The sequence below is a fragment of the Cajanus cajan genome, chromosome 5 (genome assembly GCF_000230855.2).
Source record: "Cajanus cajan strain Asha chromosome 5, NIPB_CcT2T_4, whole genome shotgun sequence".
Taxonomy (NCBI): Eukaryota; Viridiplantae; Streptophyta; class Magnoliopsida; order Fabales; family Fabaceae; genus Cajanus; species Cajanus cajan.
This window is the reverse complement of record NC_138521.1, coordinates 64,697,392-64,721,113: the sequence shown is the minus strand read 5'-3', so window position 1 is coordinate 64,721,113 and position 23,722 is coordinate 64,697,392. Positions and strand designations below refer to the sequence as shown.

Below are 23,722 nucleotides of genomic sequence, written 5' to 3'. Positions count from 1 at the left end.
TCTTATATTTATTTAAGGCTTTTATAACAAAAATGTAATAAATTCTTTTGTTTTTCATAAAACAGTTTGGAAATTTCTTATTATGTTCCTTTTCATTTTCACTACGCAATTCGTGAGATTTTTTTTCAAGAAGAAGAATAGGTCACCAACTTCAACTGCCTCAGAAAGGCACCATAACAAAAAATAATGATGAGATGTTTTCATACGTTTAGTTTATTGAATGGCAAATGAAATTGATTCATTCGGGTTTGACTTATAAGTAGAAAGTAATGCAATTTCTTCACAAAATTTACTCCCCTTACCAATTATTCTTCATGGGATGAATGAAGATGCTTGTACCCTATAGAAGCAGTAATTGACAAGACATTAATGTATCTCTGACCACAAAACACGCGGAGTTTAATAAACTAAAATTAATAGAAATTTTACCAATTGCTCTAAGTCATTATCTGTGGGTTGACCGCTAGGGTGCTTTAGAAATTAGTGCATCGTGCGGAATACGTCTGATACAATGCATCATCACCAAATAGATTTTATTTAATACGAGAGCCAAATTCACTTCCTATAGTCAAATAAGGATGAATGAAAAAAAAAAATAGAGATAATAAAACTTATAAAATGAAAATTTATTATAAGAGTGATTGTAATATATTTTTAACATCTTTTGTATTAATTAAATTTTATTAAAATTATAAAATCATAAAGTACAAAATTTGCACATTTTTATATTTTTCTAAGCAATTTTAGTTAATATTAAAACGTTATTCAAAAGATTTTGTAAAAAAAGTTATTACTAACCTCTTTTTATTTGTTGATACTTTGCGGACATAACATTTAATGTCAGTTAAATAAATATTTTACACTATCTATATGTTATTGAGTTTATTTGTTATTTTTTTTATAAAAGAGGTTTTTTAATAAATAAATAAATAAAGCGTTTTTATGAGTTTTTTAAACTTTATTTTTTTAAACAAAATAAGCATATTTTTTCTTATTTTAAGAAATAATTATTATCTGTTTTTAAAGAATTGGTTTCTTTAAAAGCAACGTGTTTATAAATAATTTTTTTATATTCTAAAAAATAGACTCATTATTGTATAATAAAAATCACTTTTTTATTAATTAAATTTTAACTGATATGAAAATGCCAATTTTAATCAGATCCCATCCACAACCAAAAAGAAAATATTATGTAACGGTAGATCACATAAATGTTATATAACATATAATTAAATGTTATTAAATTATTTTTATAAAATAAAATTTTAAATATATGTGATATATTAATAATTCTAAACAACTAATAATTTCTCTGCAATCAGACGAACAGTGTACAAAGCATCCCTAGTTTGCAAGACGAATAGCGGTCCCACTCTATTTCTCTTGATGGAGTTGATGACAGATCAATCTAGTTAGATTCGTGCACTAGAATAACAAAAGCCCAAGATTAACATGTTAGTGAACCCAATACATTTTTTTTTTTTTTGCAATTTGACTCTTTTTAAATTAAGTAACACGCTTTAAAAGATTAAATAAATTATCTTAATTATTGATAAAATAAAGGTTTAAATATATTTTTGATCTCAAATTTAAGATAAATTATTTTTGGTTTAAAATCATTAATTATAATGTCTGTAATTTTCAAAAATTTTATTTTAGTCCTTCAACTTACCAATAACATATTTGAAAGTAACAAATTAAAATAGTTATGAAACATTAATTAGATTTAATATGATATTCTTACTAGATAAATTTTATACAATAATAATAAAATTTAAATATAAGAATCAAAATAAATTTTTTTAAAATTATAAAGACTAAAAAGATTAATTTTAAATTTATAAAACTAAAAATAAATTTATCCTGAATTTAAAAGATTAAAAATATATTTAAGCATAAAATAAATATCAATGTTACAATTGCATGCATAGTAATGTTTAAATAATTAAAATATTAACAACTAATTTTCTTTAAAAGACACAAATCCATTATTTTCAAGTAAGTGGTATCCTTGGTAGACAGATGTCGCTGCCGCCGGCTCTGAAGGATAATTGAAGGTGGCACTTGGCATGTCTGTACGTTGGTTTGAGCATGTCATTTTAAATATGGCAAATATTATATAAACCTCTTATTAATAGATGTACCCTATATCAGTTTATTTCAAAAAAAAATCTTATGTCTTTTCACTTTATTTAAAAAAAAAATATTTTAAAAATTGTAGTTCCATTCACCCCTTCTTCCTTTGTTTATTTTCTTCCGTTACTATATCACTCTTCAAATGTTAGATATGGTCATGGCTAAAAGCACATGATACCATGGACTGTTCAATTATACCTACATTTTTATGTTAATGGAATAGCACTGCAGTTATAATGGATTAGCACTTATTCTCACCAGTGCAGTGGAGCCAGTTTGGAATTTTCTGTGGCAGACAAATTAATAACTATTTAATATAGTTATATATTTAAAATTCAAATTCTATATTACTAATTAAGTTCAAATAACGCGGCATGTTCGGTGGTTGGCAATTGCAATTGAGGAACAAAAGTGACAAACATAAATAATTAAATACGCAACCCTGCCTTACAGAATCAATCTTTCTCTCTATAAGCCGCAGGTATCCAAATGGAAAATTTCTAGTATTTCAGCCGGTCATATTTAAATTAAGACAAGTTTTTTTATATAATAAATAATATATAATGGTCAATATTTAGTGTTACCTTACAACTTACCTGGTGAAAAAACTCACATTATATATATATATATATATATATATATATATATATATATATATATATATATATATATATATATAGTAATTTAGTGTCCTAGTACCAATTAAGCATATCTATAGAAGCTGCTCCAGTAGTACAATCACACTATTTTATATTGTACAATATTATACCACAAACATATATGAAAGTTAAACACTCCAAAGTTAACATATATCTCACTCAAACCATGTCTAACAAGACATCCAACATCGCACATGAATACACCACAACTTACATCATATGTATACATCTCAAATAATGCGTCATCATATATTTACCTACAAAGATCTCATAACGCAATAAAGTAGTCTAAGTGACTCGACTTTATCAAATCAACCCAATCATCTTTAGACTAGATAGACCTATCAACATGATCATCTCTAGAATAGATAGACCATCAACCGAATTTGATCACCGATCCCAACAACATGATTTTTCGGATTTTGCCACTAACACTAAGAAAGTTTGATTCCATCATTAGGATTAGTGCATTTAGGTATAGGCACACCACGATCTTGATATGCATTATCAAGTCACATATGAAGTTAGTGCACTAGTCATCCTCAAAGAACCACGCAACCTTTATAGGTATTTAGTTAAGGGTTGTAGCCCTCGACCTCCTATCTTACTCAATCACTAATCAAGGACCTAGAAAAAACTCAATACACCTCAAAACCCACTCTAAGAGACAGACCTACTTGAGGAGAGTTTTCCAATAGTGACCAACCTGAGCACTACTTGAAGATTCCCTATGTGTGACCATTATTTTTCAAAAAAACAATTTTCTCTCCTAAGTCCTAAGTTAGCCAAAATGCCTTAGTATCATACCACATTCTCAACATTATCACCTCACCATACATCATCTATATACATCACATCCAGTCAATATTAGGCATGGCAACGGGGCGGGGCGGGGGCGGGTTTTACGTTCCCCGCCCCCGCCCCCGCAAATTTAAACCGCCCCCCGCCCCCGTCCCCGATACCCGCCGGGGATAAAATCTAGGTCCCCATCCCCACCCCCGGCGGGGTTCGGGTTTCCCCGCCCCGCCCCCCGCCCCCGCTTTTATTTTTTTTTTCTTCTTTTTTTCTTTTAAATAAATATGAACAATTTAAAAAAAATAAAAGAAAAATAAAATAATATAAATTTTTACATATAAATATTTATAATTTTGGTTTATATATATAAAAATAATTTTTTAATTATATTATTAAGCGGGGCGGGGGTGGGGGCGGGTATGGGGACGGGGACGGGGTGGGTATTAACATCCCCGCCCCCGCCCCGCTCCCGATTTTATCAATCGGGGAAAACCCGAACCCGAACCCGAACCCGATAAACACGGGTTTTTCCCATCCAAATCGGGGCGGGTTCGGGCGGGTACCCACGGGGGCGGGTTAGATTGCCATGCCTAGTCAATATATATACAAATCAATAACATCATGCATATATACATCATACGTATGCTCATCATCATCCAATACCATATAAACATTTACATATGTCATATCTAATCAAAAAACATAGAACTACAATTTTCATACTTCATTTAACATGCAATAAAACTCATACATCTACTCATGTTCATCATACAACATTCTAAAAACACACCTTCCATTCAGGCATCTTACGTCTGATGCAACATGCCTCATGTCTAATGCCATCGAGGTAGGGGACTTTTACCTCGCTCACACCTGACGTCATCCAATTGCATCTAGCGTGACTGAAGTAGAGACCCTCATGGGACCTCATGCTTGGCGTGGCAAAACTCACGCTTGATCTTATATCAAACAAAAAGCCTTTTCCTGACTCTCAATTAGCACAACCTTAATGGCACTCAATGTTGTCCAAACAAGGAGTCTCTACCTTGATCATGCTTAACATCACTCAACTAGGGTCTAGCAACTAGGGTCTAGCGTCACTAAGTTAGAGATTTTTCCTTACTCTCAGATCACGTCCGACGTCATCCTAACTTAAGACGAGTCTTTTTCCTCATGTTTGGTGCCATCAATCATGCATTCGATGTGAACAAGTCAGAAACCCCTGGTTAGAATTGCACCTAATGCCACGAAGGCATGTCTAGCATGTCACCAAAAATTGGCAAATGCAAACTTCACAAATTTCACCAAGTATCTGAAAATCAGGAAATCCAAAGCATGCAAAGTATCATATCATACATTTATAACACCCATTACTCAGTTTTGGCATCAAAAACTACATGTAACCAAAAATCAATTGAATCCTCTAATTTCACCTTCATGAACCAACCCATTCAAGTTCCACATTCTTAACCAAAATCATGTAGTTCACTAACATACCCACTCTCATTCTTCATTTCTATTCAAGTATAACCCACACATCTCAAATAGAATGAACGGTCCTAGCTTCCCTCACCTCAACTTCAAGCCAATCAAAACCAAAGAAGAGGAAGGGGAAGGAAGAAGCACTCCAAGCTCAAAGAAGACAAGCTCCACACCAAAGATTCCTAGCTTTAGCTTTGAATCATTGCCTCCACGGACACACCCACCCTCAAGAAGGATTTGAAAGAATAAAAGGAGGAGAGAAGTTTTAGGGAGTTAGACTCTGGCTCTCTAAAACCTCTCTTTAAGGTTTGAAAAACAACAGTTTATGAAGCTTTGTTCAAAATGGAAACTTTATATACATTTTTCTCTTAGGGGCAATTGGACCCTTGGTTAGAAAAATATACATTTTCCTTTTAGGGCCAATTGAACTTTTGACTAGAGACTTTAACAACTCATCTAAGCATAGAGATACACAAAATAAGTGTCATATATTGAAATTTGTTGAGAGAGATTGTAATTGTTAACAGAAGATAAGAAAGTAGTATAATATTCAAATCTTTTAAGAGAAGAAAATGTAATTTACTCTAATAATTAAGAAATATTAGAAAAAAATATGTCAATTATTTGTTTTTTATTGAATGACGAAAGACTCATGCGGGTATAAAAGCGCAAAAGTAATAAATGTTAGATGGCATCTCTCCCTTGTAAGTAATAACCCATCATCTTTCAAATACCAAGTTAACATAAAACATAATTGAATATCAAAATATCTTTTACATGTACACTCTCATCTTTTTATTTCATGTTTCATTCTTTTTACCGTATATACCCTATTAAAATCACAATACTTTATATGTATAGTTATTTTTCCAAAATTAATTTTTAAATTAAAATAAAACAAATTGATATATTAAAAATTATTACTTATGTTCCTTTATAATATTAAAATTTGATATATTAAAAATTTATTTTACACAAACTAAAAAATATAATAAATTTTCCTATTTTTATTTTGATGTTTCCTATTATATTCTTTTTTTCTTTTTAAAATAAATACATATTAGTTATTACGTGTAAATTAAAAGTTGGATAAAATATAAAATTATAATTGATAATATAATAATTAATATTATCTTGAAATTTAAAAATGATAAATAAATAGAAATAAAATTTTACAAAAATTTCAACGGATTAAAAAAAATAGACGGAGTGTTACTATCAAGGAAGTAAAACACTACAAAAAAATCTATTTTTTTTACTGGCTAAATAAAATTAAACAACCATTAAACCGCCGCTTCGAAATATTTTTACTTAAAATTCGTCTTTATTTTTTTTCTTCTTTATTTGTTGCTATTTTATTTCTTTTATTTTCCAAAACATAGTGTTATAAACTGGTTGAGATTTTTCATAAAGGCAGACCCTTGCACTAAAATTGTCATTCACTTTTTTTAAGGTTCCGTTAGTTACTATTTATTTAATTCTTTGTTTAATTAGGTTGAAGTGATACATTTAGGAAAGATTGAAATAAAAAAGAGTCAAATATGGAATAGAGTTTGCAGATTAATATCAAATTCAATGCTTTGAACGAAGAAAGCACCACAGAACAATTATATCAACTTCAAAAGCAAAATGACTCCAGGCATTTTGACGTAATGAATATCCACAAACTGCCTTATTCACAATGACTCAACCAAATATAACTGAAGAAAAAAACCCAACAAAATGTTCAAGACTTCTCATGCATTAGAAGGATATTCAAGCGACACATGATTTCAAAGAGGTCCTGGAAAAGTCCCACTTTCCCTCTGTTCATTCCATCTGTCAACCTGCCAAAATTTAGTCCACACTCCACACAAATTTTAAAACAGAGAAATGCTAATCCATCCTATCGAGATTACTGAATCAAAAAAAAAAAAAAAAAAACCTCGATATAATCTGTCGTTGCGGTTTGATACTTTGACTTAGTGATGATGCTGTATTGCAAAATGGTTGGCATATCTTTGTGTGGTAACTAACAACCTTCATGTGGTTTGACACCAATCTTTCAAATTTTGAGAAAATTAGATATATAACTTGCTTTATGCACAGGTGGGGAAAATATATAAGCAATTCTAGGAATGTCCAAAGATTACGTAGAAGGGCAGGCATTTTGATGATTAAACAATGTATGCCAGGCAAATTCATTTTCCTAAATCCCAACAAAAAAAGCAAACACCTACATACACAAATAAATGTTAGACTTGTAGGTAATATAGGTTCAGAAGACTGATATATGACAGTATTGGAAAATATATCAAAAACAAAAAAATCACTCAACCAATTTCACTAGTTCAGATTATGTTAATAAAATCTTGCCAGTGCAAAGTATTTAAACTTAGTTTCGAGCTACCATGTTCTTGACAGTTATCAATTTCGAATAGCGGCACATAGTGTCCAGATCTGAAAATATTATAGCACGATAGCCACTACTTTTAACATTATAATACAGACTAAATAATTTATACTACACATATAAATACTTAAATCAAAAAGAAATCGAACTAAACAAAATTCAAGATAAATAATGCCATAGTTTACATACATAATCACCATCAATCTAGGAGCAATAAGAACATAGTAATGAAGTCAAAAAATGAAAGATGATGGTGAAATTAATAGGAAAAAAAAACATAACAAATGACAGAACACAGGAAAAAAAATCTGTAGTGTGAAGGATCAACATAGAGGTAACTTTTTATCGAATGGTCAAGGAAGAAGGGTTTCAAATCCTATTATGTTTCTGAAGAAAAAAATACAATGTATGAACAATATTAATTTATAAAACACAACTTCACTAATCATCTCTTCTGTACAAAAAAAAAAACTGTACAAATACAATTTATCTATAAAAAAAAAGTTTTATGCCTGCCAACAATTGGAAATATTTTGAGTTCGCTTACTAGCATCAATAGTGATTTGCAAAAGGTTTCATACTGTCGTCACGTTGGATGGGAAACAAAACGCGAGCATGTTTCGTATTCACTCTGAAAAATAGGACTCCGCTCTCTAGGATAAAAAAATTGAGAACAATATCATATAGCTCATTAAATAGGCCATCTTGATCAGATTTTCAATTCATTCTACCATTAGTTTTGTTTGAGAGAGAGATCATAGGCCTCTTCAATTTGCATATTTGATTCAACAATTCACAAAAATTGTATCCATTAAACGGAAAGGAGCTACAAATAAAGCCACCTAATCTGTGAGATTTACATAGAAAAAAACCATCAGTTCCCATACATTTTACCAGCAAAAGCTGAAGTCAAGCTGCATCTGATTAACTGTCGTTAAACTTCACCTCCGAGCTACTAAGGGATCATATGAACTTGACCGATGAGCACCACTACCACCAGCACTATTGACAGCTGCTACTCCATTGCTCTCACCAACTGGTACCAAGCCCTCTCCTACTTGGCCAGCAGTCATCTGACCATGAGCTCTCCCGTAAGCATCAAGAAAGGGACCACTGCTGTCTACAGGACTAGGAGCCCCAAACAGATTAGGTGCTGTTTCCATAGTAAGAATGAATCAGATACATGTGTATAAAAGTATCACAAGAAAAGACTATGACATAATGAAGCAAGAAACTTACCATTTACTCTTTTCTTGACATTCAAAATCTCAGCTCTTAACATTTCAACTTCTCTTGCCATCGCTATTAGATTCTGCTCTTTTGCTTTCATGTAATCCACCAGCTCTATGTTTTTGTTCTTTTCATATTCGAATGCCGCACTAATACCCAACCAGATTTAAAGAATTACAAGAGAAGTTACCAGGAAAAAGAGATAATTAAAACTGCAACAAAGAATATATACAACAAGATGTGAAGGAATACCAAATATTTAAGAATTTAAGCATATAATGGCACCCATGAGGCCATGAATAGCAAATCCTGAGTTAAAGCATGATTTGATAGATTTTCAAAACACCTTAAGTACATACTCGTATCAGTCATATGATTCAGGAAGTTGAACTAATTTTCATTCCATTGTATGGCAGTCTCACCTTAAATATATAATGATAATAAAATATGAGACATGTAGTAAAATGCCACTCATGATACCCACTTCAAAGATAACATGCCTTATCTTAAATGCAATCAGATCCCATCAAGTTTATGCCTTGTTTGGCTTGAGAAAACATTTTCTATTTTCATTTCTTGTTATCATAAATAATTACAAATGCCACCCTAATTTCATTTTCTATTTACAGGAACAGTGAGTACAAGAATCAAAATTAAAATATAGTGACATTTTTGTAATAATTTATGAAAACAAATGAAAACAGAAAACATTTTCATAACCTAAACAGACTTGACATAACATAGTGGAATGAAAGGAACAGTTCTTATCAGCAGTATGTGGGTTCTATATAAGCTATCAATTAGGGCAATTGCTGGAGAAAAAAACCAACATAAATAAATTTCTATGATTTTTCCTTCATTTTTCACACCTTATTTGTTATAGTGGCTGTATAAAATATGCAGCTTTGGCTTATAGAACATTAGCGTATGGCTGTATACCATTGATTTGTTATATCAACAACAATAAAAGCCTTTTTTCCCATGAGGTAGGATGGGCTACACAATCAATTGATGCCAATATGTTCTATCAAAATCCTAGTTTCCAAAAAGGCAGTTTAGGCCTTGCCACAACAAAATTAACTAAATACCCTAAAAAGTTGGGTATCAGTTCTGATACACATGCAGATGAAAATAACCATACAACAGACTTCAGTACTAACCGTAACCTCTGGTGTTCCTCAACTAAACTGTCCAGTTCAGCCTGCAAATCCGGAATACTCTTCACATCACCATGGACCTTCTTCAATTCCTGAGTCGCCTGTTGAATTTGGACACCCAGTTCCTGCCTGGAAGCTGCCAAGCTCTGTGCCTCAATATGAGCCTGTCTTAGATCCTTCTTCACACTATCACTGGCTCTAATATCAACCTCTCCTTTTGCTATCTTATCTAGTAGAACTCTGATCTGAATGTCACTTTCAGTCTGGAGGCTTCTCATGTGTGACTTCAGCTTTTGCACATCCTGCGCAGCACCAACAAGCGCCTCTCTTAAGGCCACATGTGAACTTGACAATGTCCGGTTATCCGCTACAAGGTGCTCTATTTCTGCTTCCTGAGCAGCAATTTTATTCTCCAACAGCTGATGAGGAGAGAGGGACTCCAGAGAACGATGAGACGCATTAGGACCAAAACCAGAAAGTTGATGGTGCCTCATTTCCCCAGGAATTTGCAAAGGGCGCCCCTCAAACGATGGCAAACCCTTGACCCTAGCAGCAATTCATCAGGCTATGGACTTAATATTTATGCAAATACCAATACCCGACTCTCCCAAGGTACCTGCAATGCAAATACCCACGACTCCAATTAAGAAACACACAGACAAATCCATGTAATAAGTAATAACCATAATTCCAAAACTAAAAAGCGAGTTCCTATAGCTCTCCAAAGATGGTTTCATTTAGAGCTTGTTTGAATACAAGCTTATAAACTTTTTTGGGAGCTTATTTACAAAAAATAACTTATTTTTAGTATAATTTTTTTAAAAAACACTTCGAACTTGTATCCAAATATTTCTAACTCGTATCCAAACATTCTAACTTGTATCCAAACATAACTTTAGTATAAGGCCTCAAGATAAGAGCTAGCATTACGAAATATAATAGAACCATAATTTTTCACTCCCTTTAAAGCCATTGGTTTTATTGTATCTCCTTAGATTTTTAAATGATTATGCGTCATACAGAAACGTTAATCGGAACTAGGACCTTGGTTTAAATAAACAATTCAGAACTGAATGGTGCGGAGGCAAATTTTACATAAATTACAATAAATACCAATCAAATTGGCAAGGGAATGCCCGAATCCAATAATAGTCTATTTGTGTCCCGAGCAACGAAGAGACTAAAATTTCATTGCAAAATTGAAATAGAAAAAATAAAATCCAAGGAAAAAGTTAATGATGCAAAAAGAAAATTCAGCAATATTTAATTGAAATGAAAAAAAAAATAAAAAATCGGCGGGGATGGATGAAGGAGAAGTGGAATAAGAGAGAGAAAAGGGTTACGGATTTGGAAGCAGAGAGGTGTTTATTTGGCGTAAAGAACGACGTCGATGAAGAGAATGGGCGCAGCATGCATCATCCCCTTTTAACTCACCCGATGAAAGGCGTCACCTACTCAACTCTCCTCCCATTTCCAAATTTTCATCACCAAAACCCTGTCTAAACAAAAGCTAACATACATGTGGAAATAGTGGTGTCAATTACTCAACTACCCCTTCTTTCTCACTAAATCGGTTAGAAGGGATTTTAACTATTTCTGTCATTGTGTGTTTAGACTTTAGACAACAGTTAGTTTTGCTTTTTTCAAAATATATCGTAGAAGCAGAAGGCACTCGGGTAAGGCAACCATAATTATAAAACTATGGCTAAATTAATTATTAGGTCCTTCAACATTTTGGGATGCTCAAATATGTGTCTCTATCGCAACTGGGTCCTTATTTTTTCAAAACTTTCTAGTCGAGAATGGATAATTGGATCCCTGCTCCTGCCATTAGAAGCTGAGTTTGAATTCGGACCCAATTAATCTTTCTGAAAAAATATAGATTATAAAAATGCCAAAATTTCTGAAAGGATATTTTTATGAAGAAAAAAAAAACTAGCAGAAATGCTAATGGCAACAAAATGTGAGGCCCATTAATCAAATTCCTATTGGGCCTATTCTGAGGCCCATGTGACCCACTCGTTACTACTTACTACTTATTTATTTATTTATTAAGTTGCGCTTTTATTGCATTTCATTCGTTGATCGATTCTAACTCATGGCGGAGGTAAGTTTCCAATTTCCATGTTCTTCGACTTTGATTCTCATCCCTGAATGACAGCTCTATGATTTCTTTCAATTAATTTCCTCTTTCATTGTCTTATTTCGCCATTCCAGATTCCGATTTGTTATATTTTTGAGATTTTGCTTATTCATCTGTTATTATATTCTCTTTCCGATCTATCGAATCATCTTACCACTGCCTATTTCTCCTTACAGCTAGTTAGGTAGTGAATTGCTTTTCCCCCTTACGTGAAAAGTGTTGCATTTCGGATTTTATAGATTAGGGAGCTTGCTAGTTAATGTTCTCATCGGGTTCAACCATTCAAATTTGTGGTTACTGTTTTAGCCAATGATTGAGATTGTAGAAGGAAAAAGAGAGATTTTAGGGGTGCCTTTTTTTTATTATATAGTCTTGGGTTAAACTAATATGTAAATATTTAGCCCCGTTTTCATGTTTAAATACGTCTTTTAAATGTTAACTTTTTAAAATTTTAAAACTATAGGATCCAGTTGCAAACTTTTGAAATCTATATTTTTCATAAAGATTAATTGGGTTCATCAACTCGGCTTCTAATGGCAGGAGCAGGGATCCATCCAATTATACATTCATAAAACTATAGGGACTCAACTAGAAAGTTTTGAAACAATAGGGACCCAGTTGCGATAGAGACACCTATTTGAGGATCCCAAAATGTTCAAGGTCCTACAAATTAACTTAGCCATAGTTTTATAATTATGGTTGCTTCTTATAAATAAATTGGTATGTGTCTGCTTCCTTTGAGAATATTTTTGAATTTTGGTTCCAAGAAGATTGTTTGCTTTTGTAGCACTAATTTTTTACTTATGATTGCATTTTGCTTATATCTTAGTCGTCACATCCAAAGGCCATGTGGCAATTCAACCGCATTATTTTTTCAGATTCTGATCCTTTCATTTTGAGTCAACTGTCTAAAGCTGGTTTTACTGTAAATGTCAGTATTGACCCCCCCCCCCCCTCCCAATAATGCAATTTACTCAATTTTCTGATTCAAAATGTGTTTTGGTCTATGTTGACATCTGTACAAGTTATTCTTCATTCATGAGTTGAGGATATTTAAGGCATGCTTATCTTCATTGCTTGAAACTCGAGGCCTGATATTAAATTACCCTCTAGTCTAGCTATCTTCTGTACTTTTGAATTTGAGTTTTGATACAACTGGTTTCTTATCATCCAATCTTCTGTAATCCGTAGTCTTTTTTCTCTCCCTAACATAATATTTTTTTGCTTTCTGCTAGATTGAACTAAAAACAGCTCCTGCTGATTTTCGTTTTCCTACAACAAATCAAACCAGGCATTGTTTCACTCGCTACATTGAGTTTCATAGGTGCATTTCCTGACATTGGTTATCTGGTTATGTGAAAATGTTCTGTGTAATCTTTTGCTTAATATTGATTTCAATTACAGATGCTTGTCAGCAAAGGGTGAAAACTCAGGTGAATGTGACAAATTTGCTAAATATTACCGCTCCCTTTGCCCTGGTGAATGGGTAAGCAACCCTTATCTTATTGGTTTACTTTGAACTGACTGCATATGTACTTTAATGTAATACTTGATGTCTTAGCCAAAGTTAATGTGATTTGTGGTCAATAGTTCATGAAATTGAATCCTCAACACCAGCAAGTTTTAAACAGGTAGGAACTAGAGAGTTTCTTTTTTTGTTTGTCGATAGGAATCATTGAATTCCCAGTGCCCATGTGTAGTCTCCATTTGAACTGCATGTGGATGTGGATTCTCCTCTACTTATTTGCAGCATCGCTAATCAATGTTTTTACAAGCTAGTATACATCATGTTGGCAGAGTTGTTTTCTAATAAAAAATCATCACACTTTAGATTCTCTGTTTCCCTAAATTACTATGTGTGTGTGAAGACTGCCAAGAGATAAGGATATGAGACCCTTTTTAGATAGGCATTTTGTAGTTCGCATGCTTGGAAGTTTGGGATTTTGGTGTCTAAAGTGAGAGGGTGGGTAAAGTAAGAGTGTATCCACCCTAATCCAAATCAATGGTGGATTTTCCCTTTTCACTTTACATATTTTCTTGCTTTATAGGAGTCAATTATGGAGGTTCGAGGCACAGTCTTCAAAAACTAATTTAATGCATTCTGATTCTGAAGTCTGAACAATCACATAAAAAGAGGGTGTGTAAAGTACGAAAGCAAGAGTGTATCCACCTTAATCCAGATCAAGTGTGGATATTTCCTTTCTAACTTTGCATATTTTCTTGCTTTAGAGGAAGTCAAATCTGGAGGTCTGAGACACAGTCTACAAAACTAATTGATTCATTCTGATTCTGAACTCTGAAAAATCACATATAATGATGAACACATACGTGCATTTCAGATATGATGAATGTAAATCATGCTTATTTGATGGTTTACTTTATTTCAGACATAAGGCATTTCTGAATGTGCAAGGGCAAAGGAAAAAAGTATACTTAGGTGACTCCTTAGTATATACTGTATAGTCATTGCATGAGCCATCCTCCTGCATCCTTGCTTTAAATAGTGAGCTTTGAGGGGACTATATGCATCTTGTATATGTGTTGATTTTTCTTTTCAAAGAACCTCCCCCTGGTCTTTTTCCATAGCAAGGGTTTTCTTGAGTACATAAGTATATCTTCTGTATGTCCTGTTTGGATTAAGCTTCTCAATAAGCACTTATAGGAGTAGAAAATAAGAATGAAAGATGAAATAAGTTTTTCCCATTAGTTAAATTGATTTTAGTTTCTCCAGTAAGTTAATTTTATCTTGTGCGCGAAACTAATTTTAGTTTATGGGAGAAGCTTATTTTATTTTTCCTAAATGTTATTTTCTCCTATTAGTATTCAATAATCAATATCTGTATGATTTTGAAGTGCTCATGTAGTAAGAGTCAAGATTCGGGGTTCATTAATTGAATAATTTTTTTTCTTAGAGTTTTTCTTTGGGAAGTAATTTAGGATTAGATGTATGCATAGGGAAAGCTGTGCAAAATAAAAAATGAAAGCAGCTTTGGGAGATATTTTCTTGTTTTATTGTTGAATTTGAAGTACCTGTGCATAAATTTATCCAAATAGGGTCGAAGTCTAGTTTTTGGGCTATAGCATATTAGACTGTTTTCTTTATCAACAAATTGATTTATATTTTTGTTTGATGTTGACTAGTGATAGCATTAAGATTTTCTTTCTTTTCATTATCACACATCTATTTTCAAGGAAGCCTATATTGGGACTGTTCGTTTTAAAAAGAGTTTAAAGAAATCTTATTTTTTAATAAAATAAGCAATTTTCTACTTTTTTGATGTGTTTGTCTAAACTATTTTTTTTTTTAATAATCAACTCCTATCAACATAAAAAATCACTTTTTTTATAATCACATTTTTTAATTTTAAACAAACTAGTCCATTGTGGTAGCATATTGTAGTGGAGTAGCAGAGCAGTGGTCCTGGGTTGCTATGAGATTCAAATAGTGAAGCTGTTTTCAACGGCAGCCATTGTTGCTGCAGTAGTGGCTTTTCACATGCTATAGTGCAGCTACCATAATATAGGATTCCAAAACCCATTTTTACTGCTAAAGCAATGTTTATTTTTGGGTGAATTCTGTTGTCTCCCCATTTTTCTGATGCATCTTTTTCTTCAGAAACATAATAGGATTTGAAACCCTTCCTCCTTGACCATTCGACAAAAAGTTACCTCTATGTTGATCTCTGTTCTTCACACACTAGATTTTTTTTTTCCTGTGTTCTGTCATTTGTTATGTTCTTTTCCTATTAATTTCACCATCATCTTTCATTTTTTGACTTCATTTCTATGTTCTTATTGCTCCTAGATTGATGGTGATTGTGTATGTAAACTATGACATTTTTTATCTTGAATTTTGTTAAGTTTGATTTCTTTTTAATTTTAGTATTTATATGAGTTGTATAATTTATTTAGTCTGTATTATAATGTTAAAAGTAGTGGCTATCATGCTATAACATTTTCAGATCTGGCCACTATGTGCCACCATCCGAAATTGATAACTATTAAGAACATGGTAGCTTGAAACTAAGTTTAAGTACTTGCACTGGCAAGGTTCTAGTTACATAATTTGAATTAGTGAAATTGATTGAGTGATTTTTTTGTATTTGATATATTTGCCAATACTTTCATATATCAGTCTTCCGAGCCTATATTTACCTAAAGTCTATGCCATTTATTTGTGTATGTAGGTGTTTGTTTTTTTTGTTGGGAGTTAGGAAAGTGAGTTTGCGTGGCATACACTGTTTAATCATCAAAATGCCTTCCCTTCTAATTAATCTCTGGACATTCCTCGAATTACTTATATATTTTCCCCACCCGTGCATAAAGCAAGTTATATATCTAATTTTGTCACAAAATTTGAAAGATTGGTGCCAAGCCACATGAAGGTTGTTAGTTACCACAGAAAGATATGCCAACCATTTTGCAATACAGCATTATCATGAAGTCAAAGTATCAAACCACAACGACAGATTATATTATTATTATTATTATTATTGATTCAGTAATTTCCATAGGATGGATTAGCATTTCTCTATTTTAAATTTTGTGTGGACTAAATTGTGACAGGTTGACAGATGGAATGAACAGAGGGAAAGTGGGACTTTTCCTGGACCTCTTTGAAATCATGTGTCGCTTGAATATCCTTCAAAGGCATGAGAAGTCTTGAACATTCTGTTGGGTTTTTTTTCTTCAGTTATATTTGGTTGAGTCATTGTGAATAAGGCAGTTTGTGGATATTCATTACGTCAAAATGGCGGGTGTCATTTTGCTTTTGAAGTTGATGTAATTGTTCTGTGGTACTTTCTTCGTTCAAAGTATTGAATTTGATATTAATCTGCATACTCTATTCCATATTTGTGTCTTCTTTATTTCAATCTTTCCTAAATATATCACCTCAACCTAATTAAACAAAGTATTAAAGAAATAGTAACTGACGGAACCTTCAAAAAAGTGAATGACAATTTTAGTGCAAGGGTCTGCCTCATGAAAAATCTCAACCAGTTTATAACACTATGTTTTGGAAAATAAAAGAAATAAAATAGAAACAAATAAAGAAGAAAAAAATAAAGACAAACTTTAAGTAGAAATACTTCAAAGCGGGGGTTTAATGGTTGTTTAATTTTATTTAGCCCGTAAAAAAAATTGTAGTGTTTTACTTCCTTGACAGTAATAGTTTTTAATGTAACAGTTTTTTTTAATTTTAATTAAAAAAATAATTTGGAAAAATAACTATACATGTAAGGTACTGTGATTCTAATAGGGTATATACGGTAAAAGAATGAAACAAGAAATAAAAAAGATGGTGTACATGTGAAAGATATTTTAATACTCGATTGAGCATGCATCATCCCCTTTAATTCGTCCGATGAAAGGCGTCACCTACTCAAGTCTCCTCCAAATCCAATTTACAAATTTTCATGAGCAAAACCCAGTGTAAACAAGTAAACGGACATGTGGAAATAATAGTGTGAATAACTGAATTACCCCTTCTTTCTCACTAACTCTTTAGAAGGGATTTTGCATTATTTGTATGTGTGTTTTGACTATAGTTTAAAAAATATATATGGTAAATGGGAAGACACTATATGTTAATGGCAAAACGGCATGCTAGATTGTCTGACACTTATTTAAAAAATTATTATATAAATTCAAAGAACAAACAATTATAGCGAAAGAATCTTCATGGAAAGAGTTGTCCACCAAACAAGAAAAGTGAAGGTGGAGAAATTTGAACTCACACCTATTAAAAAGGTGAATGTTCAATTCAGGTCTTTAATCACATGCGTCAACCTATATTAGTTAGACAACAATTAAGATAACATGTGAGAGTTCTTAAATTTAATCACATGTGTTAACCTATATTTGATTTTTTTTGTATTTTTTTAAAATTAAATTTTTTTTAATGGAGTTGGAGTGGATGTATGAAGAAGAAATATTTTTGATACTCAATAATGCTTTGTTTGTATAAAGAGAGAAGTATAAAAGAAAGAAATTGGATTGAAAGAAGTAATATATATATATATATATATATATATATATATAGTAAGGTCTCACAATTTTTTTAAACCTTTTACAAAATCTTTCCATTTATGAAGTTTTTTTTTTCTTTTGCCATGGACTCCATTACTATTTTCTCTTTTTTCTCACTTTTTCCCTATTTCAATGAACTAAAAACTTTATTTTCTTATATTTTTTCTTAGAATGTAGATTATAAACCTAATTCAATTTTACTAAACTAATTTGTATGATGAAGTTTGTCCTTCACTTATAAACTCTTTAAATATTTAACCTCTTTAAATTTTTTCCAATATACCTTTAACATTTTAAGCTTAATGTATGTATCAATAATGTGTGACTCTTTTAGAGTGAATTTATGATAACTTTGTTATCATCTTAAAAAGTAGATTATAGGTCTGACTTAATTTTACAAAACTAACTTTTAAGGTGATAATTGTCCTTTAATTATATACTTTTTAATATCTTATATTTAGTTAATGTGAAATTTAAATTTTTTTCAATACTTGAAACTTCTCTCTTCTCAAAATCTATTAAAACAAGTAATAGGTAAGTATCTACGTCTTTAAAGAGATAAGAAGAGATGAAAAAAAAGGATTAATATGATTTAAGAGGTATGATAAAAAGAGAGAAGTAGATAAGTATCAATAAGATGTTTGTATTTTTTTTGTAATCATAGTACCAAATATTTATCTTTAAAAATAGTAACTAATTTTTGTCAAGAACAGTAAATGTATACAAGATAAATATTATTTTTCTAATATGATTTATTATTGTATTTCATATTCAAAATTAAGATTCAAACTTAACAACTTAATTAAATGACATAAATCTCGTTTCCACTCATGTCAACCGGTATAAGTTATTCTATTAATTTATTTAGGTGTAAAAAAAAAAATCAACGTATGAATTGTTATTCCATAACTATTTATATGTGTCACATGATCGATACGAACAGAAACAATTTAACCAATGTCTCTCCAACACATATTCCTCTTTGGCTGGAGGAATTAGTTTATTAAAGATGTGCCACATTACAAGCTGAAATGGAAATCATGAAATAGGTGGACTCAAACTGAAATTCACTTCAACAAAAACACACAGGATGGTGTACACCACCTTACATGTTTATTATTTTGGTAGAGTACAGGCCATGCATACTACTTATTTATTACACAAAACACTTAAAATGATCATTTTCTTTAACTAAAGTAAACCATATTATAATTTCTTTAATCACCACCTCCTCGACCGTAACCCCCACCATAGCCATAACCCTCACCATGACCATAGCCCTGGCCTGAGCCTCCACCACCACCACCTCCGCCGCCTCCACCGCCTCCGCCACCTCCCCTTCCTTGACTTCTTCCTGATCCTGAACCGGCCCGAGAGCCTGCATATGAACCAGCTTCGGAGCCAGCTCCGGAGCCAGACCCAGAACTAGAAGATGAAGAAGCTGAACTTGAGGCAGAGCTGGAACTAGAACCAGAACCAGAACCAGACCCTGCTCCAGCTCCAGCTCCAGAGCCACTGCCACCTCCTATCCCCAGGCCCACCCCTACTCCAAGCCCAACCCCCAGCCCACCAAGGTCCAGGCCCAAGTCCTTCCTCGCCACTCTACTCTCTGATACAATAGCTGACACAAAAAGAAGCAGTGCAAGTAGACAACATGACCAAGATGCAGCCATGTTGCGTGCAATGTAGTTTTCGAAAGTAACAAAGCCAAGAACAAGGTAGATAAAGAAGCTCTAGTATTACAACAACAAACTATGAAGGGTGGTGTAGTGATGTCTCTAGCTATACTAGTTTTCAAGTATTTATAATTGCTGAATGATGATGTTGATGCTTTGGTTATGAGGTGAGTGAGAGTTGTAGAGTGGGGATGATGATGTGAACAAGTGAATATATAGATTATTTTAACTTTGAGGCTAGAAAGTGGGGATGATGGCGTGGCATTCTTGGATTTTGATGGAGAAAAGCTTGTGGTTGACATAGCTTCTGCGTCTGGCACATCACATGATTCAAGACAAGTGCCAATGCAATACCTACCCATAATGGCCACTCTTACCATAGTGGAGGGATGAAAGGCTGTGTTGACTATGTTTTTGCTTATTAAAGTTTAATTTTTATATTAGTAATGTTTTGTGCCGCCAGCTAATGGCCGGTTATGGGTGATGGTACGGCTTTGTTCATACCCACAATGACATGCTTTATGTTTGCTTGAGGTGCACTCTCCTAATAATTCTAGTACATGGTACCATGGTAGTGTCACTAGTGCGGTATCGATCAAGCTTTTGTCGTATGATATCCAATTTGTGCAAGGAATTGCTCACGTTAAGATTATTCGTAGGAGATAGGGTTTAAAATTGGTTTTCTCCTCAGAGTGACATACTCAATGGAGACAACGAATCAATTAATTTCCAAATTCTTCTGCTGGTCACACGTAGATCTATACAATGTGTAGTTTCATTGGATATATTATAAGTTGTGATTCTTTCTTCTTTTTTTTTTTTTTGAACGAGTGGTATAGAAGCACTTTTAATATGTTTCCTGTAAGAGAAATCGTGATCTTTTCTTTCCTATCTAAGCCTAAGTCAAGCACTTTGGACACTGCAATAGTATAAACATCTGTATTGTTATCACTCTATTTTTTATTTATTTTTTTTATCTTACATCATATCACTTATTATTTCTTTGGGTGTAGACGCGAGAACATTGGAATGTCCATAGAACATTTTCCTCTCAGCCATGCAAGCTTCATATACTTCGATAGAATTTTCCGTGGTTAAGATAAAGCTAGGCTGCTTTTCTAGATTGTTCTCCTCGTATACTTTACATCTTCAACGTGTTTTAGTGGTTTTACAAATAGAAAAACATATCCTCAAATATAGAATTTGAATTACGTGCCAATCATATATCCCACTAAACATTGTGCTCAAGTTAGTGGGATACGCTGCTATTAATGGCCTCATCTCAATGATAAAAAAAAAAATAGAGTATAAACTGCATATCTATCTTTCTGCTATAACTTCCACCTAGAAAAATCAGGTTATTATAGTATATAAAACTATGCTTAATAAATAAGGTTTCCCCTTGTGAATAAGAGTTGATTCAACTGCATAACATACAACATGATCAAATAATATTACAAAAAAAGTTCAGTATTCAAGCTCAGTATTTTGGGATTTGTCCTCCTTATAACAAAAAAGTAAATGATTTTTGCTAGTAATATGTTTTTTTGTTAATTTATTTAATTATTAGATCAGTCTACTATATCTTAAAATTTGAATTCAGGTCTAATTTAACTTTGAAAGTTAGTCTTCCTTATAACAAAAAAATAAATGATTTTTTATTAATAACTTATTTATTAAATCAATATAATTTAATGGAGTGTTTGGAGTAATTCAATCTCAAAAAGTCCTCATGATGAGATAAAAGTTTTTTCTCACTTGTTCAAGGATAGGACATTTCCAACATGAAGTTTACATAACTTAGACAAATATAGTTCAAAAACTGACTCATGTTATCCTTGGTTTTTTACACCGTTTTGGTTATATCAAGGTGGAATTTCCAACAACTGACTCATGTTATCCTTAGTTTTGTACACTATTTTGGTAATATATCAACGTGGAATTTCCAACACGAGTAACTATCCTTTGAAATTAATTTTATAATTTTAAGAAATGAATTATCTCTGAGACAAAGGCTGCAAGTGACATCCCCACTTCCTAGTGTCCCATGACGCACGCCTCCTGTTTTTACCCATGCTTTCCGACCTCTCTAGCTATCAATCTATTCTCAACTATAAATAGCATGCAGCAGAACATGCCTCTACAAAACATTCTAACCACCGAACTCATCTTAGCTACCTAAGTTAGTTTCTCATACACCCTTCACCCTTGTGTTTTTATATTAATCCGTGACCGTGTCAATGGCCACTACTATGAGGGTGTTAGCTCTTGTTGCTATGTTTGTTGTTGCAGTTAATGCAATAGTGTCTGAAAGTAGAGTGGCAAGAAAGGACCTAGGGTTGGACCTTGGTGGGGTGGGAATTGGGGTGGGTGCTGGGGTTGGAATTGGCCTTGGTGGTGGGGGTGGTGCTGGTTCTGGTGCAGGTGCTGGCTCAGGCTCAGGCTCTGGCTCTGGCTCTTCCTCTTATTCAAGTTCTGGCTCTTCTTCTTCATCAGGTTCTGGAGGAGCAGGTTCTGAAGCTGGTTCCTACGCAGGATCTCATGCTGGATCTGAGGCTGGCTCAGGCTCCTCTCGTGCGGGCTCCGAAGCAGGTTCATATGCAGGGTCTCATGCAGGGTCAGGATCATACGGTGGTAATGGAAAGTAAAATCATGCATGCAAGTTAGTTAACAGAATTATATTCTAGTACCTAGTCGCAAAAATAAGTTTATGTGTGTCCATCCTTTTTTTTTTTGTACGAAGTAGGAGCCATGGTAATGCTTCTCCCTGCTTTGTCCAATGTGTAACAATATGCTTCAAGGGTTGAATAATTTAATCATGTATGTATACGTGTCTGTTACTTTGTTACTGGCTTATCTTGGTGACAATTCTATAATATTATCAAACTATGGCTTGATAACAACCAGTGCCTGCCTAATCATTTATGATTCCTTCTTGTTTACTTCTACGTGTGATGCTTTTGTTAACTACTGATTTCGCTTTCGGCCTTAAGTTAGAATTTCCAATTTCTTTTGTAACAACAGAGAAAAGGTGTATATAAATTCTATTAATTCATAACACGAATAGTTTTAACGAAGTTTAAAATATATATGTCTGCTCTTCTTCTTTTCTGAAAAAGGAGAGGATCAGAGAACTGCTAGAGTGTTTGGCTGAACCACACAGTAACATCGTTACAATTTTCTTGGACTTGCTCAAAAGATATCAATAATTCCAGAGTGATAATAAATGTACATCCCAAAATAGGAATGTAAGATTGATAATAATAATAATTAAATAAATAAAGATGGAGACAAAAATACATAAAAGAAGAAATAATAGAAAGAAAAATCGAGTACAAGCAAGATGAAAGAGAAAAAGAAATGTATGTTAAATATTTTTCATAAACTTACCTGCCAAAGTTTTTTTTTTTTTTTGTGTGTAATAGAATGAAAAATTATTACATAATTTAGTATAGTATCTTGCATTCATGGTTTAAAAAAGTATCATATGCCAAACTATGTCAACAACACATTGCAGCAAATTGCTGAATGTATATGCATAAATTTCAAAAAGTTCGTATATAACGTATAATTAAGAATCATTTTTATTTGACTTTTTTGAAGGTGATTCTCCCTCGAACCATGATTTAAATGGTCTATTAGTGAACCATTAATATCCATTAGATGTATAATGTTAAAATAATAAATGATAGATCAAATAATTTATTTCACTAAAATTATCTATTATAACATGTTAGAAAAACTATTCCCTCTTTTTTCAAGGAAAAAAAATTGTATTTACATTTTAGTCCTTTTAATTTATTTATTCTAATATATATAGGAGATACTCTTTCTTATAATTATTTTTTTGTCTCTACAATTATGTTGATCATTATACTTTTGATTATTAAAAAATAAAAAAATTATTTTCTTAATAATTATCATATGTGTTGTTAACATCAGTCGATCAATTAAACTGAAAATCGATCAATCTATCAATTTAGAAGAACTATAAACGTGGTGTGTAAATAGTTTATTAAAAA

The 23,722-nt window shown here is 32.5% G+C and overlaps 4 protein-coding genes across 6 annotated transcripts; 2 read left to right on the top strand and 2 right to left on the bottom strand.

Annotated features, from left to right (window-relative positions):
- Positions 1-8,146: 8,146 nt before the first annotated feature.
- On the bottom strand, positions 8,147-11,458 carry LOC109811884 (FLX-like protein). Of its 3 annotated transcripts, XM_083075676.1 has the most exons (5): positions 11,195-11,458; positions 10,965-11,031; positions 9,855-10,467; positions 8,704-8,843; positions 8,147-8,617 (listed from the first exon to the last, which is right to left on the bottom strand). In XM_083075676.1, the coding sequence occupies exons 3-5, from the start codon at positions 10,343-10,345 to the stop codon at positions 8,406-8,408; spliced, it is 843 nt and encodes a 280-aa protein (XP_082931802.1). In that variant the 5' UTR covers positions 10,346-10,467; positions 10,965-11,031; positions 11,195-11,458; the 3' UTR covers positions 8,147-8,405. The 3 variants fall into 3 exon arrangements, with proteins under 3 accessions (XP_082931802.1, XP_020231323.1, XP_020231322.1); XM_020375734.3 differs by lacking the exon at positions 10,965-11,031 and having other exon boundaries at positions 11,195-11,457; XM_020375733.3 differs by lacking the exon at positions 10,965-11,031 and having other exon boundaries at positions 11,286-11,457.
- Positions 11,459-11,812: 354 nt separating this feature from the next.
- Positions 11,813-16,845, top strand: LOC109811879 (Cytochrome c oxidase, subunit Vib family protein). Its single transcript, XM_020375728.2, has 4 exons — positions 11,813-11,958; positions 13,230-13,318; positions 13,399-13,480; positions 16,561-16,845. Exons 1-4 carry the CDS (start codon positions 11,950-11,952, stop codon positions 16,612-16,614), a joined length of 234 nt encoding a protein of 77 aa, XP_020231317.1. The 5' UTR covers positions 11,813-11,949; the 3' UTR covers positions 16,615-16,845.
- Positions 16,846-18,973: 2,128 nt separating this feature from the next.
- On the bottom strand, positions 18,974-19,892 carry LOC109811890 (uncharacterized). The gene has a single exon (XM_020375741.3). The coding sequence runs from the start codon at positions 19,695-19,697 to the stop codon at positions 19,242-19,244; it is 456 nt and encodes a 151-aa protein (XP_020231330.1). The 5' UTR covers positions 19,698-19,892; the 3' UTR covers positions 18,974-19,241.
- A 1,939-nt stretch (positions 19,893-21,831) lies between these two features.
- On the top strand, positions 21,832-22,603 carry LOC109811896 (uncharacterized). The gene has a single exon (XM_020375746.3). It carries the CDS (start codon positions 21,941-21,943, stop codon positions 22,346-22,348), a length of 408 nt encoding a protein of 135 aa, XP_020231335.1. The 5' UTR covers positions 21,832-21,940; the 3' UTR covers positions 22,349-22,603.
- Positions 22,604-23,722: the final 1,119 nt, after the last annotated feature.

Bases quoted from the DNA above. Each gene is read 5' to 3' on its own strand.
- LOC109811884 (XM_083075676.1), bottom strand. From the start codon at position 10,345: ATGAGGCACCATCAACTTTCTGGTTTTGGTCCTAATGCGTCTCATCGT. The intron at 8,844-9,854 runs GTTAGTACTGAA...GTTGGGTATTAG, and splicing joins GAGGAACACCAGAGGTTACG to TGCGGCATTCGAATATGAAA. The intron at 8,618-8,703 runs GTAAGTTTCTTG...CTATGGAAACAG, and splicing joins TGTCAAGAAAAGAGTAAATG to CACCTAATCTGTTTGGGGCT.
- LOC109811879 (XM_020375728.2), top strand. The intron at 13,319-13,398 runs GTGCATTTCCTG...TTTCAATTACAG, and splicing joins CGCTACATTGAGTTTCATAG to ATGCTTGTCAGCAAAGGGTG. The intron at 13,481-16,560 runs GTAAGCAACCCT...AAATTGTGACAG, and splicing joins CCCTTTGCCCTGGTGAATGG to GTTGACAGATGGAATGAACA.
- LOC109811890 (XM_020375741.3), bottom strand. From the start codon at position 19,697: ATGGCTGCATCTTGGTCATGTTGTCTACTTGCACTGCTTCTTTTTGTG.
- LOC109811896 (XM_020375746.3), top strand. From the start codon at position 21,941: ATGGCCACTACTATGAGGGTGTTAGCTCTTGTTGCTATGTTTGTTGTT.